Source organism: Lissotriton vulgaris, chromosome 6 (genome assembly GCF_964263255.1).
Source record: "Lissotriton vulgaris chromosome 6, aLisVul1.2, whole genome shotgun sequence".
In the NCBI taxonomy this organism is placed as follows: domain Eukaryota; kingdom Metazoa; phylum Chordata; class Amphibia; order Caudata; family Salamandridae; genus Lissotriton; species Lissotriton vulgaris.
This window is the reverse complement of record NC_141694.1, coordinates 830,683,809-830,701,776: the sequence shown is the minus strand read 5'-3', so window position 1 is coordinate 830,701,776 and position 17,968 is coordinate 830,683,809. Positions and strand designations below refer to the sequence as shown.

Here is a 17,968-nt window from a genome sequence, read left to right as displayed (position 1 = left end):
CTTTTGCCACTCCAACATTTGTGTGTATGGTAAATCCCAGGTCGACTTTATGTACTCTTTACCAAACCTTTCATACAGGCTTGCTGGTATGTGTTTTATGCAATACTGAAGCTGGAAAATCGTGATGGTGCCATGTATTATCCATTCAACGGCTGGTTTCTCAGAAACTGTTAATGGTAATCTCTCCAGTTTTTCTATGGTCAGCACCGTATGGTCTGCTCCCCTCTGTGCCATAGAGATTTGTTTATCTGTAAGGTTAAATCCAGTAAAGAATGACATGGTGTTGATTAGACGCCAAGGCACATAGCCTGAATGAAGATTTCGTTACGTCCAGCCTAGCAGCATTATAGAACGCAATTGAGACTGTCCATGTTGTAACATGAGCAAGTGTTGTTCCATTATGTCTATGGCAGAGGGTACAATGCTGTCCAAAGAATAAATTCTGGATGACGGAGTTGTTAACCCATTGTCAACTACAGAGAGTGTGTCTTGTTCAGGAATCTATCTGGACAGTTATTCGTGTCTGTGGGCCAGATTAACCATTTTTTCAATCAGGATTAGTTCTGTTTTGTTGTTAAATAAAATTTACGTCTACCTCCTCATCTGTAGTTCTATTACTATCAGGTGTGGGCTTAGGTATGGATGGTTTGTTCAAGTCTTTTATCTTAGCCAGGCCAAGACAAGATGTCTGTTGAACAGTTTCATTTAAAAACATTATTTGTTCTGGGATGATGCAGGCTCTGAATAAGGCTTCTAAACCTTGCACCTGCCAGTCTTTTGTGCCCCAGAAAGTTTTTGTCTCAATGTTGTCTTTCACGAAAGTCAAAATCTAATGTTGACAATCGAGCATAAAAGGCCACAGAATACATTTGCTTAGTATTGGTCAACATACTTTTCATTCCAGTCTTATTAACATTTTTAACGTAAAATGTTTCTGGATTTGTGACATTAAATCTGAGAAGTGTGGAAGTGTTTCATAAAATGTTTTTGAGCTACCCTTTGGTGGCTTTGAACAATGTTCCCATTGATTACAAGTTAAAACATTTCTAGGGTTTGCAGATTTGTGCAAATAATGATGACCAAAATGATTAAAACAATACATTTGTTCATAATCTGATGAACCTTCTAAGTATTCAAGTTTTGCCAATTTTGCTGACATTTCTAAGTCTGCCATCATGTTATTAACAGTCTCAAAGTCCCAATCATCAGAAAATGTACTGGGTGAAACAAAATCACTCAAGGAAACCTTAAATTGGTGAGGAATCTTCAGCAGCTCGACAGGACCATAAATGTCATAATCAGTTCTGTCCCTTGCTATACCACCAGGTAGAGGAATGGCTGTGATGTTTACTGATGACAGGTCTCCTTGTTCACGATGAGATGGTTTGTGTGGCTTCAGGAGCAAGTTGATGTTCTTTCTTGCTCTGTCCATTTTACTATATTTTCCATCTATCAGCTTTCCCAAACTTAAAACAAGAATGAGCCATAGTAGGAGAAAAAGTACACCTAACACAATCCAAAATTCAACCCATTGTGAAACCAGAAATGTATTTGCCAGCTGGTGAAAAAGTTCTGTTACTTGTTCCTTGAAAGTTTTATTTGTTTGCGTTATTTCAGGCTCACTGGGATCCTCAGAAAAGGTATCAAAGTTGATGAAATAGCCAGAGGCAGTTCTGTCTATAGTTGGTATTGCATCCGGATTATTTGAAATCGCTGAAGCTGCTTGTTCCCTTGACATATTATTATAGTCAGATACTACATCATTGTAGACGGGAGTTTCTTGACAAACTGTTATTTGGGTCTCAAGAGGCACAAGTTCCATGGCTTTGTTGCATAGTCCTTCTTTTCTCACTGCAGATTCTTCAAAGGTGATGAGTCTTTCAGTTTGAACCTCTTGGATAGTAGCAAGATTTGGTCATCTGCTATATCTTTGGAGTCCACTGGGCCTACTACTTATTATCGGCCACATGATGTGGTTTTACCAGGTCAATTGATATGAACAGGTTCTCCTTTCTTCCAGCAAGGGGCGGCAGTAACACTGTTCTTGATCCGTGGATTGCTAGTACAGGTACTGGTTTTCTGTAAGAAGGCCCATATTCCTTCTTATCCGCAATTTTCTCTTTGACCAGATCCCCAATTTTTGGAATTCAGACAGGTCTTGCTGGGACATGTGGTTTTTCTTCAGTGGTCGTTGGCTTCTGTATGGTGTTGCTTAGACTAAGGGTGGGCGTAGTTCGCGTAGCCGCACTACGCGAAGCCGTTCTCGCACTACGCGAGCTTCGTGAGCTTGCGTAGTAGCTTGCTGGTCTCGTTCGCGAGCCGTTTTTCTTGCTCGGGAGCGCGTAGTGCGTGTTCGGGGAGCTGTCTGCGTGTTCGGGGGATTGTAGCGTGCGACCTTACCCATGTGGTGGGCTATGGGCGCGGCCATCTTGTTTTTTCAATTGTCCTGCCCGCCCGCGTCCCCTACTTCCTCTTCCGGGTCGCGAATAACGCGTTCGCACGGTGCACGTCTTGTTCGGGAACGCAACTACTTGTTCACACTGACAAAGTGCGTGTTCGCGTGAATTCTCGCGCGAACTTACCCACGTGGGCGCGGCCATCTTGTTTTTCATTCTCTATGCTATGGTTCTGGGCCTAGTTTTCTATCCACCTTATATCTCTTCAATCCTTACCTCTTTTCACAGTTTTTCTTACTTTTTTTACTTCTCATCTATCTCTCTCTGTCCTTAAGTTTATATTTTGCATTGTATTTCTACTTTTCCACCTTTTTTTTTTTTTAGCTTTTTTACTGTTTTATTTTACTTCTTTATTTAAGCTTCTACTTCTTCCCCATAACTTTCTTTTCCACCTCCACCCCAGAACCATGGCAAAGGGGAGCAGCAGAACCGGCTCGAAGGGCAAGGCGCCTGCGCCCAAGAGCCGGCTGCCTTGCGGCAGAATGCGACCTGCAGGGGTGGAGGCCCGGAATCTTTTCGGGGAGGCGGAGGTGGCCGCCGTGGTTTTTTTCATCCAGCGCCACCTCCCCTTGACCTTGGCAGCAGGCGGCAGGCCAGGGTCCGGTTACCTGCCAGAGGAGCGTCACCGCCGGTGGGCGAAGGTGCGCCGGGCAGTCTACCGTCGCTCAGAAATCCGGCGCACCCACCAGCAGCTGGCCAACCAATGGGCAGACATTCTGGACAGGGAGCAGGACCTGTTGGACCTGATAGGTGTTAAAGTCGTGGGGATTGGTGAGTTGCTAGTAATATTAATAATTTTATATATATTATAGTAGTAGAAGTATTGTGTATAATTCTTGGATGAATAAGTAACACGGTTACTGGTGCGCTTAGTTACATTGCAGATGAATTCCGTCTCAAATTATTCTGTTATTGTTTGTATGACACAGGTGCTGCTCGCCACTTCTCTTACTGGTTTGTAACTTAGCGCTAGCTTGGGCTGCTGATTATTGATGTTAGAGTTTTTAGAGAACCGAAGTTAGTTGATGCTATTGCTAGAGTCTAGTCCCATTGTCCTTTAGTGAAATAGTGGTGGATGGATAGTATTACTTCATATTTTTTAACGGTCTGCATGACGTCTCCTCTGTCACTGAATGCTTAGTTAGTTCTTATTTAACCCACCCCTCCATAGAACCGGTTTGAGTTTGTTTACTGAGTGGTAGGCTTAGCACAGCAATAGCATGGGCAGGTGAGTCAGTAGCAGTTCTGATGCAAGCAACCAACAATTATGTGTATGTACAAATTTATGCATGTGTCCTCCATCTCATCATCTATGCATGTTTGCAGGCAAAAATAAAATTGAAATGCCGACTTACTGAACAATTGGCCCATCTGGATTCTTGAATAGGTGGTGTAGGTCAGGTGGTACTGGCTTCATTAGTATTCTGCAATCAGAATTTTTATGGCACATTTGATTAGTGTTCTATAAGTAGACGGTCTGTGGATCTTGCAAGCCAGTAGTCATTTATACTTCGAAGTCAATTTCATTGGAATTGTTGCTCCCTAAAATGTTTAAGAGGATTTTTGAATGAGGTCTTTGTTTCACAGCACTTAATGCTTCTCTTTCTTTATTATTTCTTACATGATCAGCACCACCCAAGGGCAAGAAGACGGGGTCCGAGTTGGCGGGACAACCACAGGAGGAGCGCTCCTCTACCGCGAATCCTGCTGCTGGCCCCAGTAAGTCCTACAGTGCTTATATTATTAACAATTATATTTCCCTAACTTTTTAACGCACCTTATTTTTTCCAACCTATTAATCCTCCTTCGTAATTCAATGTTAGCAAAACCTTCTTTGGCCTTACATTTGTTTTCCAAATTTTGCGTAACTATCCAATGCCATCCCTGACTTTCAGTTCCTTCAAGCTGCCTCTGCCCCTAGACTCTCTGTGCTACTACTATTAGACTGTGTGTAGCTAAGCTTGCCCTGTTTGCCACTCTTTAGTTAAGGTATTCTTTTGAATAAAGCTGTGATAGAATAGCTGTAGCCATTGGGTCCACTCCTGTCTTTTGCGTTGTCCTCTGTAATCTCCAGTCTCTCAATTCCCACCAACAAAAATGCACAACCAGATGTTTGCCTACTAATTTTTGTTCAGTTAGTATACTTCTACTACTGTTGTGGTTATTATTCTCTCTCTGCACATACACATACAGAACTATGTACAAGAAGAAAATAGGATGTTGTTGATGTTGGTGATAGGGAGGTTGGACCTTACACCCTGGTCACAGAACTCAGTCAGAAGAACCCATAATCCAATGACCGTCTAGTCTACCTACCTAAGTGTCTCGGTCATAGTCAATTGTCCCACTCCCGACCCCCACACGAAGATAGTTAGATATACCCAATGATTTTAATACACAACCCACGCCAGAACAGAAGAAGAAGAGTAGAAGACCCTTTCGCTCACTCACTCGTTTCAGTCCACAGCACCCCAGACACTGAAAATATACCACAGAGTCTACGTGCAAGTTCAAAAACTTTATTTTTTTAATAACAAGCTTTGTATTGTTGTAACTTGTAAGTATTTCGATGAAAAACATCCTGCTCCACCATGCAAAATGAAGAAGATTAAATACTGTACATTTTGTACATCTAGTGCACGATAGAGAAATGTGTGAATTGTGGGAGACCTCTCACCATTGAACGTATACTGTTAGTGGTTACACATGCATCTTTCGAAAGCTCTGCAAATCCCTTGTTTCGTAGAAGGCAATCTTCTCTTCTCATCTGCCTATGAGAAAAATGTTGCACGTTAGACAGTGAATACAACTATGCCAGTTTTTAGCAGTCATCACATGGCAACAAGTGCAACATTATGGACTAACAATACTGGTTTGTCAATTGTATGCGAGACTCATGTGGCCTCAATGGTGTCTTTCTTACTGTGCAACAAGCTGCGAGGTAACATGGGCAAAGCAGTAGACACGGATCAAAAAATGGTTATATGGCTCAGGCTAACTTTCCAAAGACTAGAGTAGGAGTAGATTAGATGACCCTAGGGACCATCTAATAAATTAAAACTAAACTCTGTAGAATGTGACTGCTGTACATTGGACGCCATTTGTACTAGTTACACTGTCACAACGATTCAAGTTGTACGTAACTGTTTTTTCAATCTTCCTGGTGAAAAAAGTACAACTAGTAAAATAGGGGGAGGTGTGCAGGCATCTAAAAAGGTGTACTTGCTTTTATAGGTGTACAATCAATACTAACCACCAGTGCCGACTGGGCCAGCGGCGAAGAGATTGCCATCCAGGAGGGGACAGAGGACGCGGCACCTGCAGGAGCATCAGTGGGGGAGGAAAGTTCAGCGGTGGGCGGTGGTAAGTTATATTCATTACTTATTTGCATTACTAGGTGGATGGGGGACATTTTTTTCCTCACTGTGCTATGAGACCTATTAAGAAAGTATGAATTTGAAGTTGTACTGGACAATATACAATGGTTGAAGAAGACACCCTTTGTAGCATTACCAGTTTGAGTTGAGTAAACAAGGCCTCTTCCATCAGACTCCAACTCAGCTGTGAAACTTTTGGAGAAGACTAAAAGTCAGATCAGATGACCTGAGGGATGTGTTGAACAAAAAGGGAAAGAAGTGAACTAGGGTGGAAGTAGGAAGGACTAAAGATATGTAATAATAAGACAAACTACCATAGAAGGATACTTTGTAAGGTTCATTCACATGGCTGATATGAATCGGATACATGGGTTGTTAAAGGATAGGTAGAACTGTAAGGTCAAAGAAAATGCAGGCCTGGTTGGGCAAAAGAATATGGGTGCATGGATACAGTGGATAGCAAGAATCATGAGCGGAGTTTGTGTCAATGAAACCCAAGGCAAGGAAGGAGTGGACGCATGGGTGGTTGCTGGTGAAAGTGAAACCAGCTAAGCCGATAATAAAGAATGATAGACATTTGCTTTTAATGGGTGGATGCCCCCTAAATGTATTTGTATATTCATCATAGGTGAAGACTGTCACTGGAAGCAGAGTCTTACTTTGAAAAACTAAAAGGATACAAAAAGACTTTTGTTCTTCTTATGTGTACTCAAGGCCACAAAGTACTAGGGCAAGTATAATGCCGGAAAAAACTTCAACAAATGCTACAGGCAGGGGAAGCAGGAGGACAGATTAGATAGATACTAAAAGTTGACACCAATTGTATGTACTGCGCTTGGTAGTGCTACTATGCCATAATGTACTGTTGAATTAATTATTTAGAGTTTCTGTTACAATTCTGTTTCTTTTTTTATAGATACTCATACTCCTTCCTCAAAACCATCGCGGAAGGAGTTGGCAGCCAGGGCCCGGCAAAGGAAACTGCAGGCCATTGTGGAGGAGTACCGCAAGCTGGTGGCTGAGGCTGAGGAGGAGGAAGCGGCGGCAGCAGCTGCTGCCTCTTCCAATGCGTCTGGCCCCAGCAAGGCTCTACCTGCAGGAGTACGGCGCCATGGCCAGGCAGCCGCTCACCGCCGGCTTTTAACATCTGCCACCCCCACACATAATGGATGCAAATGTAGGTGCCGTGCATTTCGGCAAAAACTTCTCCGGATGGCCAAACTGGAGGATCAATTAGAGGAGCGAGTAAAAATCATTGTGGACAAACACCTTAAAGCCCGCCAACTGTAATGGACCCGGACCCTGTTGATTTGCCCCTTTTTTAATACTTTTGTTGGTGGGTGGGAATTGGGTGTTGGGGTTATTTTTGTGGGACATTCTTTGGACTTGGACATTGGTTGGGGTTAGGGTGGGGATAGGGGTGGGATAGGAGGATATTATTTTTATACATGAATACATTTTATTTATTTTCAACTTACACAGATATGATATGATGTTGTCTTGTGGTGGGGTTACTGTTGTACGTCACAAGGTTTACTCTAGATGCAGGTCAGCGGCCAGTGTTTGATTGAAATACTTCATTAACTGACCGCATGTGTAACATGCAAACAGATAGATGCTGTGCCCCTCACTCAAAGTTATATTTGTCCTATTAGTACTACCAGCCTCTCCTCCAGTATACCTCCCAGCAAACTTCTCTTCTTACCTGTGATTGATGATGATTACGTTTGGCACCGCAAGGGCTGCATGGTTTCCCAAGACAACGGAGAATGTGCCATGGTTGTGTGATAGTATAGGACCAGTAGAGTAGACTCCTACGGCACTAGCATTGGAAAACAAAAACAAAGAGACAGTCATTTGCCTGAGAGAGAATGTGAGAGAAGTAGAAAATTACAGTACATAATACGGACTAAAAATACAAACAATATTGCAACTGTTAAACGAACTCAAAGAAATCAATGGTGTTGGGGACTGAAAAAGTAGAAGAAGATAACTGTAGTTGCGTTGGAGTCATTAAAACACAATACAAATCGTAAACGTAAATACTCTAAAATTAAATTCAAACAATGCCAGCAATGATTTACATTCGTTGGGTCACTTTGGGAAATGAATTGCCTTGTACACTATTACATAAAGTGAGCTTGGGTGGGCAAGCAGAACAAGATCCTCGCCCTGCCTTGTTGACGTTTGATTCCATTAGAGTTGGTTTCACCACATCTGCCCCAGCAAGCGTGTGATCAATTGTTGGTGTATATTTAATGTAGAAACATCACACCTCAATATAAAACCACACAGCCCGGGGGAAGAGGGTTAGGGTTTGATGAATGGATGGGAACGGGGGTTTGGGGAAAGGTTTGACAAAGAAAAACAGTGCGCATGGAGACAACAAAAGCAAAACAATGAAGACGATGATTGGTGATCCACAATTCCCCAATAAATGTAAAGTCAATTAAGAACAACGAAATGGATGCACAATGAAGGTTTATTATTAACTGGATGGTTAATAAATAAGTGGTAATTACTTAAGTACTACTACACAATTGAAAGGAAGTACTTCTTATGATATGACTTTTGCCTAGGCTGTATGCCCTCTGAGAAACCGTAATACCTGTTGTAGCGGGCTGAAAGCTAGCCAACAAAATTGAGATACTTTAAGTGAACAATCAATTACCAAACACAAGCGTGAAATAAATGAAGAGGAAAAAGGAATCAAAGAAAAATATGAAAATGATACTAAAGTTAATGTATTATCCAGGGCCAAATGTGTAGTTGTATCTCGTCATTCATTTTTTCATCCCTTCCATGGACACTGTTGTGACTGATTGATTGATTATATCATTCTTGGGCGCCTCTGGCAGAATGATGATGATGATGAGGAGGATTGGTAAGGTAAGTGTGAGTTGCTGCTCCACGTATAATAGTTGCGCTGGGTGAAAGGCCGTCCTGTAAGTGTTGATGAAAGAAGAAATGGGGTATTACAAAATAAGTTAACAGAATGAAAACATAAAAATCAATTACGGTGTAGTGCGAAAAAGACAAGACTCGTGAGTGAGAAGATTTTCAGACTGAGGCTGCTTGGATACATTGATTAACTCTACTCTTCTAGTTGCACAGCAGTCATAGAAAAGAACAACAAGATAGGAGCCAGCACAGAACAGTTACAGGGCCACACCACAACACCGGGACGTGAGTCTGTGGCCCAAACTCCATTTACCTACATTTTTCAGAGTTCCAGACAAAAGGCATATACAATACATCAACCTAGTATTTCCAAAACAAGTGATTAAGGTAAATCAATGCGCCAATGTCAATCATACCACTATTCCATTCCACCACTGCACACACATGTAGCCTAGGTCTGCTGTGCTTCTTGTTGATTGGTTGTGTGTTTACCTTGTATTCTACTTCCTGAACATATTCCATCAATCATCTCTGATCAAACTGACTAACAGCGTGCAAAGATGGTATGGTGGTCATCATCATCATCATCCGGGGTGGCACGTGTACGTGTTCTCCAACTGACCAAAAACAGCAACTAAGTATGTAGTGAGTGACTACGATTAAGTCCAGACTGCACCTGCAGTAGTAGGAGTACAATTAGATACATATTATTAAACAACATGGAAACATTGACCATCACTCGAGACACAAGCACTTTGAAACTACTAGTATACTTCGACTTCATGCACATTTGCTCTGAGTCAGCAAGCAGCCAATGCAATGTATGGCATCATTTATTTCATATACCTGTCTTTCTCTTCTTTGTGACTGTCGGATCACAGATGCAGCAGAGCCTTCTGAAAGTGATGACGAGTTTACTTTAATTTTGTAGCCCTGTTCAAGTTCTGACATTGAAGAGTTGTGTATGCCTGCAGACAGAGGTGTAGCCTTAAGACAGTGATGCATTTCAGATTGGAAACAAAACAGAAGATGGCTGTAGTCAGGTACGTTTCAATTGTTATGGAGGGACTGTTAGAGGCTACATTATTGCACTATTGTCCATCTCCATCCAAAGTATGGCAAGATGGAAATGTATTTAGGGTGAGTCAGGAAGATGGAGCAGGACTCTGATGAGTGGAGTGCACAGTAAATGCTCAGATGTGCAACTCCAATAGGTAATTAAAAGAGAAAGGAAGATGGAGTTGGTTTTCAAGTTTGAGTCAGAAAGACAGATACACAGAAATAACTAAGGAAGGGAGAAATAAAGGAAGCGAGAATGTAACAATTTCCAAGCCTAGTTGTCAGGGAAGAGGACCTCGTCCTCAAACCCTGGTGGTTCTTCTGACAGAAGTAGGTCCTGTAACCCAATACTTATTTCTTCCGACTCGCTCCCCTCTTCCAGCTCTGATTCACGGACTTTGTAGTCTGGTGGTATCAAGTGCTGGTTCATTTTTATCATGGTTAACCTCTCCACGCTTTTGGGCGAGAGACTGGTCCTTCTCACAGTCACAATGGCACCAGCAGCACTGAACACACGCTCAGAAGAGACACTTGCAACAGGGCAAGCTAGATACTTTATCGCCAGCCTGCTGAGCAGTGGCCATTGGCTTCTTGTCCTATACCAATACACCAATGGGCTTTGCTCCATGAACACCTCTGTTGTGTCATCCAGATAGGCCTGGACCATCCGCTCAATGTTCATTGGTGCTCTGGTTTGCTCGTCCTCTTTTTGCTTTGCGACAGCAAACGACTTCCCCATCCCTTTCTGTAGAAACCAAGCAGCTATTTTTTTGCTTGTGTCTGATGAATCAGATCCTGTTGGTGCGGTTGGTGTTATTGTTTGTGTTGGTGACTGCTGGGAAGCAAACGCACTGCTCGCATGCTGTGAAGAAGAACTTGACTCTGTTGGATGCTCAGTAGTACTTGCACTGTCCTGGGCTGGCACTGGCAGGCCTCTAATTGAGAGCCGTTCGTTTTCTAAATCAGTGGCTTCCTTGGCTATTACAGTTTTGTACTTGGAAACATCCTCTTCAGAAAAAGGAATTACTGCATTACTGTTCACAAATAATTTGTACCGTGGATCCAAAATTGTGGCAGTAATGTAATGTTCACGTGACAAAATCTTATTTTGAATCCTTGTATTCTGAGATAAGCGGCTTGCTAAGGACTTCGCAAAATTACATGCTTCACGTTTTCCCACACCTTCGTACGTTTCAGACACCTCCTTCAGCTCTTGCTCAAGCATGTACAACAATGGGATTGCTTGGCTCATAGTACAGTCCTCCCTGCTGACTGCACGTGTGAAGACCTCAAAAGGAAGTAGCATCTCAGTCAGGCATTGCATGAGGTCCCATTGCCACATCTCAATGGTCATGGCTTTAACAGCATTATCCCCTGATCTTGTCATGACATAAGCATTAAGTGGTATGTACTGCTCAAACAGCCGTTCGAGCATGTAATACGTAGAGTTCCAACGTGTTGGTACCTCCTGAATGAGTGCTTTGACTGGCATGTTACACTCTCGTTGAATGACCCGTAGCTGCTTCCGGGCTTTAAAAGAATGATTGAAATGCGTGCAGATTCTTCTGCAAATGGTCAGTAAGTTGCTGATTTTGCTTTCACTTTTCAGAAAGTCTTGAACCACAATGTTAATGCAGTGTGCCAAACACGGGACCCTGAAATAGTCGCCATCTTCCATGGCCTTAACTACATTACTGCCATTGTCGGTGGCAACAAAACCAATATTGAGGCCTCTTGGTTGCAGCCATTCAAAGACCTTGCTGTTGAACTCATCCAAAAGGTTTGCAGCAGTATGCGATTCCTCCATAGCAAACATGGCTACAGTTGCATGTTTGCAAGTATCATTAAAAATCTCAGTAATGTCAATGCCTGTAGATATCTTGTCTCTAACACCTGAAAAAGAGATCCAGTGTGCAGTGATGCACATGTAATCTGTGGCTTGGCTACTGCTCCACATGTCTGTTGTCAGGTGGATAATATGCACAGCACTCTGCTGCAAGGCTTTTCCAAGCAATTCCAGCACGTCGTGGTGTAGTGCTGGAACAGCAACTCTGGCAAAATAGTAGCGGCTGGGAACATTCCATTTTGGGCAGAGGGTTGACACAAATTCCAGGAAACCCATCCCTTCAACAAAAGAAAAAGGGAGAAGGCCCAGAGCTAACATTTTAGCAAGCTTAGTATTGTATAAACGTGCTATTGGGTGGTTGCGGTCGTACTTTCCCTCCTGCCTAAACATGCTAAGAATGGTACGCTGCTTGGTATTTCTTTCAGATATGCCCGATGCAGTACTTCGTGTCGCAGACTTCGCACCCGTACTCCTTGGTGTCTCCGGGTTACTCTTACTCTGGTGCCACAGAGATGTTGCTGATCCGGAGGATCTGGGTTCTACCACTGCAGTGCTGGGGAGTGGGACATGGGTACCTAGTGGACCTTCTACTGCTTCCCCACCAACATTAATGGTTCCAGCTTTTATGATACGTAGGTGGTCCTCCCACTGGATTGGGTGGTGTTTTTTCATATGGGTCATTTGGCCTCCGGTACCATAGTTTGTGCCAAGCTTACCACGACTAACAGAGTAATGACAAATAGAGCATATAGCAATGTTGTCCTCATTTGCGCTAACTGTAAAGAAGTCCCACACTGGGGAGCTTAACTTTTGTCTCCTGCTAGAGGTGCCACTTCCAATGACGGATGAACTGGAGGTTGTGTGGTGAACTGCACTATGTGGCTGCGCAGTAGTACCACTACCTCCTTCTGCGGAGGTGGAACTTGTGCTGGATGTAGGACGCTGCCGGCTTTGTGCAAATGTAAAAATGGAAGCTGGAGGTAGTTTTGGTGTGGCCTGTGTTGGTGGTATGCATGCTACTACATCCCTAGTCGCAGCCATTCTTGATAGGGTTAAAATGTTGGTCTCCATGTCCTCAGGGCCAGGAGTAATGCTTGTGATGACTGGGTCTGACTCATCATCACCATCATTATCACTATCCGGCTGCTGAACATCGCACTCCATAAGTGATAGGCTTCCTGGAACCTTCCTTTTCCCTAGCCTGGTCTTCTTGGGATGTCTCTCCCTCTCATGCTCAGATCGTTCTGGCTCCCAAGTTAAGTCAAGATCATCAGAAGGGATGCTTGGCGAAGAACTCAATGGACTAACCCTCCTTTTCCTTGGTGGGGATTTGGAACCCAATAGATCTCCTGCATGATGTGCTGCCTCTTCTTGCTCTGCATCAGGCTCAATTTCCTGAACTGCCCCGACTTCGGGAGGAACAACAACTACTATTGCCAGTGGTGGTTCTTGAACAACTATTGCAGGCGGTGGTTGTGGTAGTTGTTTTTGTTGAACATCTACTATTGCGGGTGGTGGTTGTGGAACTACTATTACAGGTGGTGGTTGTGGTTGTTCTTTTTGTTGAGCATCTACTATTGCGGGCGGTGGTTGTTGAACATCTACTATTACGGGCGCTAGTTGTTGTTCACCACTTTTCTGCTGTGTTCCCTCTTGCGTGGAATGTGTACTACTTTGAGATAAGTTCAGGTCATGCTCAGTATCACTGCTTTCCACCATTAGGCTGGCTACCTCTTCCCCACTCATCTGCTTGGGCCTGGGGTGGTGGCTTGGGCCCACTGATGCGGACGTGCTGGCCCCAGCTTGGACCCCGGTCACTGCTGCTGCAGGCGTACTTTTTTTTCTCCCAAAAAAGGTTTTCGGGTCAACACCAGACTTAAGTGTCACTTCCTTCTTCTGCTCTTCCTTCTTCTCAGCAACTTTCTTGGAGGACCTGGTACCTGCTTTCTTTGGGCCCATCTTCTTCAGATGTCAGCAGCAGCACTCAGTGGCACAAGTTGCTGAGAATGATGTCTGGTCTTAGTCACTCACACCACACGTGACGTAGTACAGAAGGACGTCCGTCTGGCAGTAGAACAGGCGATGAAATATGAGACACCTCCTCTTCAGTCTTTTGTGCACCTACAAGCAAAGAAGGCAGAACAACATCAGTCGAATATGGATTTATTTTAGCTTTAATTACTACTAGAAGTATTAGTACATCCAGTAAGAGTAAGAATAGAAAAGAATTAAAATGCAAATGTAGTGGAAGTGGATCTTGTTTATCCATAATTTGTGCATCATGGATGCAGCATCAGTGACCTGCAGCAGATAGCAATGGGGATGTGAACAGTAGTAAGCCAACAGGAACAATGGCAAGACACAGGCCAATTTGTCAAAAACAAAACGGCACACTACTACTACTACCACCACAGCTCCACATGGGCACTCATCACAGGTACATGGGTAAAGGGCAAAGGCCAGAAAAAATTAAACTCAACCAGGCCTATATCCCTCCCTATATGGCCAGAAAAAGGAGGATGCATACATCACAGCTTAATGCAAAAAAGAAAATCCCCATGGCTACAAGGTTTGAAAGTTACACAACAACAACACAAACAACAAAGGCATTTGGAGTTTTCCCCCAAACAATTAACTACACCCCAAACACCACATTTGAAAATTCAATGCATTGCCACCCATGCCCTAAATTATGTTAAATTCAACAGACAAAATGGAAACCGCTACATCAAGCATCCCCGCTGACTATCTCTGGGACTCTAGGCCTACTGGCAGCAAAAAATCACACAATTTTGTAGGCCTGCGGCAACCAGGATGGAAGGTCACACAAAATGGCCGCCCCCACAAGGCCTGGCCAGTGCCACCCCCAAAAACATGAAAAGAAAGAGAAGACAGACAATACATTCCTATGGCAAAAGGACAAAGCTTGGCTTGACAAAATGGCCGCCACCAAGCCGCCCACATGGTCAGGCCACCCTCAAACAAGGTACATAGAGGACAGAAACAGTGAGTGGTCCATGCTCCAAAAACTACAAGCAAATGACAACCTGAGGAGTTTCTATTAGCAAAATGAACAGCATCTACATTTTCGGGAACGTTTTAGGCAACTCGAGAGATATTGCTCGCGAGAATGCAAATTCGGCGTGTTCGGCGGCGCGAACTGAACAAAACGTCGAGATCGCGCCCCCGAGCACGCACATTGAGCGCGCGAAGACGACAAAAACTGTAAGGTCGCGTTGCAGCACTGTGCAAACATACCAAAACTACGCGAGCTGAATTCTAGGGTTACCTAGTGCGCAGGAAAAAGCCATATTATTCAACACAACCAAAACCTGCAATTCAACACCAAAGACACATTTTGCTAATTAATCCGAAGCCATCCATGACCTACATGATGTTAGACTTACAACTTAAACACCCCTATAACAATTGAACAACTTTCATGCACCCATGATGAGGAGGACTCTAGTAGCTTGGAGGCCTATGGCAAAAACACAGAGGCTGCTACTAGTACCAGGAATTAAAATGGCCGCCCTCCACATGGAAAATGGCCGCCCCCACATGGCCTGGCCACCCCCAAAAACATGAAAAGAAAGAAGACAGACAAATAGACAATACATTCCTATGGCAAAAGGACAATGCTTGGCTTGACAAAATGGCCACCACCAAGCCGCCCACATGGTCAGGCCACCCTCAAACAACAAGGTACATAGAGGACAGAAACAGTGAGTGGTCCATGCTCCAAAAACTACAAGCAAATGACAACCTGAGGAGTTTCTATTAGCAAAATGAACAGCATCTACATTTTCGGGAACGTTTTAGGCAACTCGAGAGATATTGCTCGCGAGAATGCAAATTCGGCGTGTTCGGCGGCGCGAACTGAACAAAACGTCGTGATCGCGCCCTCGAGCACGCACATTGAGCGCGCGAAGACGACAAAAACTGTAAGGTCGCGTTGCAGCACTGTGCAAACCTACCAAAACAGTACAGGCCTACCCCAATAATAATATTTAGGAAAGATTAAGAAGCACAGAAAACTGTAGTTAAAAAAAAAACATTTATACAGTACACCAATTCTCAATTCTCAAACTTACTTGTGAAAGAAAAGTTCAAATCCAAAATTCCTCAATAAATCCAATTAAATGCTATGATGCAGCAGACAAACACAAAGAGTGATCCTTCCAGCTCCAATTCCAAATGAAAGTGAACACCACATGGACAAAGCACTGGGAGGAGCCTGGTGGACAGGAATAGGAAGTTGGAGACTCAGGGGCACTTCCTTTCTCTTGAAAAAAAGAGTAGAAACAAAAAGAGGACTCCTAGCCCAAAAAAAACAGCCAAATCACAATCTGAGGGGTTAAATGAACATTTTAGAGAAAATTTTAACATGCTCGAGAGATATTCTGTGCCAGATTGCAGTTTCTGCATGTTCGGAAACGCGATCTTACCTACATAGCGCTGTAAGGAAGATCGCGCGTCCTAATGACGTGTTCGCGCGTCCGAATGACGTTATCGCGTTCTCACAGTCGGGTTGGATTGTGCGGCCGGATTCCAAACATCGTAGCGAACGCGACCGGGAGAGAAAAGCGAGAAAGCGAACGCAGAACCACGGTAAGTCATTACCGCGCACGCAAGTATGCTATTGAGCGCGCGAGGAAGAAAAGCTACAACGCTACGCTGTAGATTGCGAAGTAGACGACAGCTTCGCGCTCTCTGCGAAGTGCGAAGTTGCCGAAACTTCGCAAACTCCGCGAACGGAGCGTAGTTCTCCGCCCAGGCTTAGCTTAGACTTCTTCTTGTTTCATTTAAGTCCTGTAAAACAGTCAAACGATCTTTGATATCAAAGGGTTTTTGTTGTACCACTGAAGTATGACGATCGAGGTCTTCGACCATCATTCTAGTACCAAAAAGGATTTCATATGGAGTGATTCCACCCAGAGAATTTCTTGGCAGGTTATTAAGACTACGTTGGACACTTATTAGATGTTTGACCCACCCGTCACCCGAGCCTAATACCCTAGCTGTTATAGATTGCTTTGTGTCACGTTTTTTTCTTTCCATAACCGAATTTCCCTCAGGATGGAATGGACTAGAGTACCGCAATGCAACGTTCAAGCTGGTCATGGCCTCCTTGTAAGCTCGAGAGCTAAACGCAGGACCCTGGTCAGAATGTAGCATGCCGATTGCGTATGTGCCGATAAAGACTCGCAAATCTTTTATAACAGTTCAGGCGTCAGCCGAGTGCTGAGGCCACATCCAAATGAATCTTGTCCTAATAGTTGTGGGGCCGCTTTTGTCCATATGGAAGTCTGAGCGTGGATAGTCTAATGCTATCTAACAATGGTGTCTGTACTGGGCTGGCTACAATGTAGTCAGGAATCTGGCGGTGCTCTAAGCTATGATCTCTGTAACAGACATCGCAATTAATTCCAAATTCGTAAATGTGGGCATTCATCCTTGGCCACCAGTACATCTCTTTTAATTCTAGTAGAGACTTTGAGATCCCTTGATCTATCAGACCCTCTCCCATATGTGCTTCTTGAATCAAAGCATCTCTCCGATTCCTGTTTGGAATTACCCTATCCCCCACTCCAGGGATTCGAGCACAGGGAACGGAGTTGGCATAAATTTTTGTATGAATATTCGAGTGGATAGTTTAGAGGTAACGCTGCACTGCAGCCTTTGCTTGTAGCATTGACAGCTAGCAGTGTTTCTCCGTCTATTTGTGTTTTTGAACGCGTGATTGCAGCTACGGAAACAGTTTGCACAGCTGCCTTCGGGGCTTCATCAGCCAATGAATTCCCTGCAACGTGAACGCCATCACGCTGATGACTCAGTGTATGGATCACGTGAGTCTTTTGTAGTTCTTTCTGTAACTGAACTACTTGTTCCCAAAGCAACTTATGCTTGATTGATCTACCTTTTGCATCTTTGAAACCGTTTTGAACCCAGTTCTGCAAGTACTCGTTGTAAGATTGGACGCAGTAATACGAATCGCACACTATGAGTGTGGGGAATTTGCGATTCGTATTCTCAAGTGCCATCTTGACAGCCTGTAGTTCAGCTCTCTGAGCTGTACAGTCTCGAGAGATTGAGTTTTTGTGACCATAGGTCTGAATTTACTATCGCGCCAGCGACCTTTAACAATCGCGCATGCAGCACTATAAGCTTATTTACCCCCAATTGTGGACTGTGCTGATCCGTCTCTATAAATTATACATCCGTAATGTTTTAGAGGCAGAATCTCAGTGGGCAGAGGATATTCTTGTTCGTATTGTAGAAATTCTTGAGTCTTCAAGTAGGGGTCAAAAACTTATATAACGTCTGTT

The 17,968-nt window shown here is 43.8% G+C and overlaps 2 protein-coding genes across 2 annotated transcripts in view; one reads left to right on the top strand and one right to left on the bottom strand.

The window, feature by feature from the left end:
* The window catches only part of LOC147708061 (uncharacterized), a 30,481-nt gene extending 14,516 nt beyond the window's left edge, over positions 1–15,965 (bottom strand). The window contains exons 1-2 of the mRNA XM_086925704.1: positions 15,604–15,965; positions 12,435–14,883 (exon numbers count right to left, since the gene is read on the bottom strand). Of these exons, the coding sequence (XP_086781830.1) occupies positions 12,435–13,598 (1,164 nt within the window). The 5' untranslated portion in view covers positions 13,599–14,883; positions 15,604–15,965. The remainder of the gene's footprint in view (positions 1–12,434; positions 14,884–15,603) is intronic.
* The window catches only part of LGALS8 (galectin 8), a 273,575-nt gene that overhangs the window by 19,655 nt on the left and 235,952 nt on the right, over positions 1–17,968 (top strand). The gene's annotated exons all lie outside the window — the stretch shown is intronic.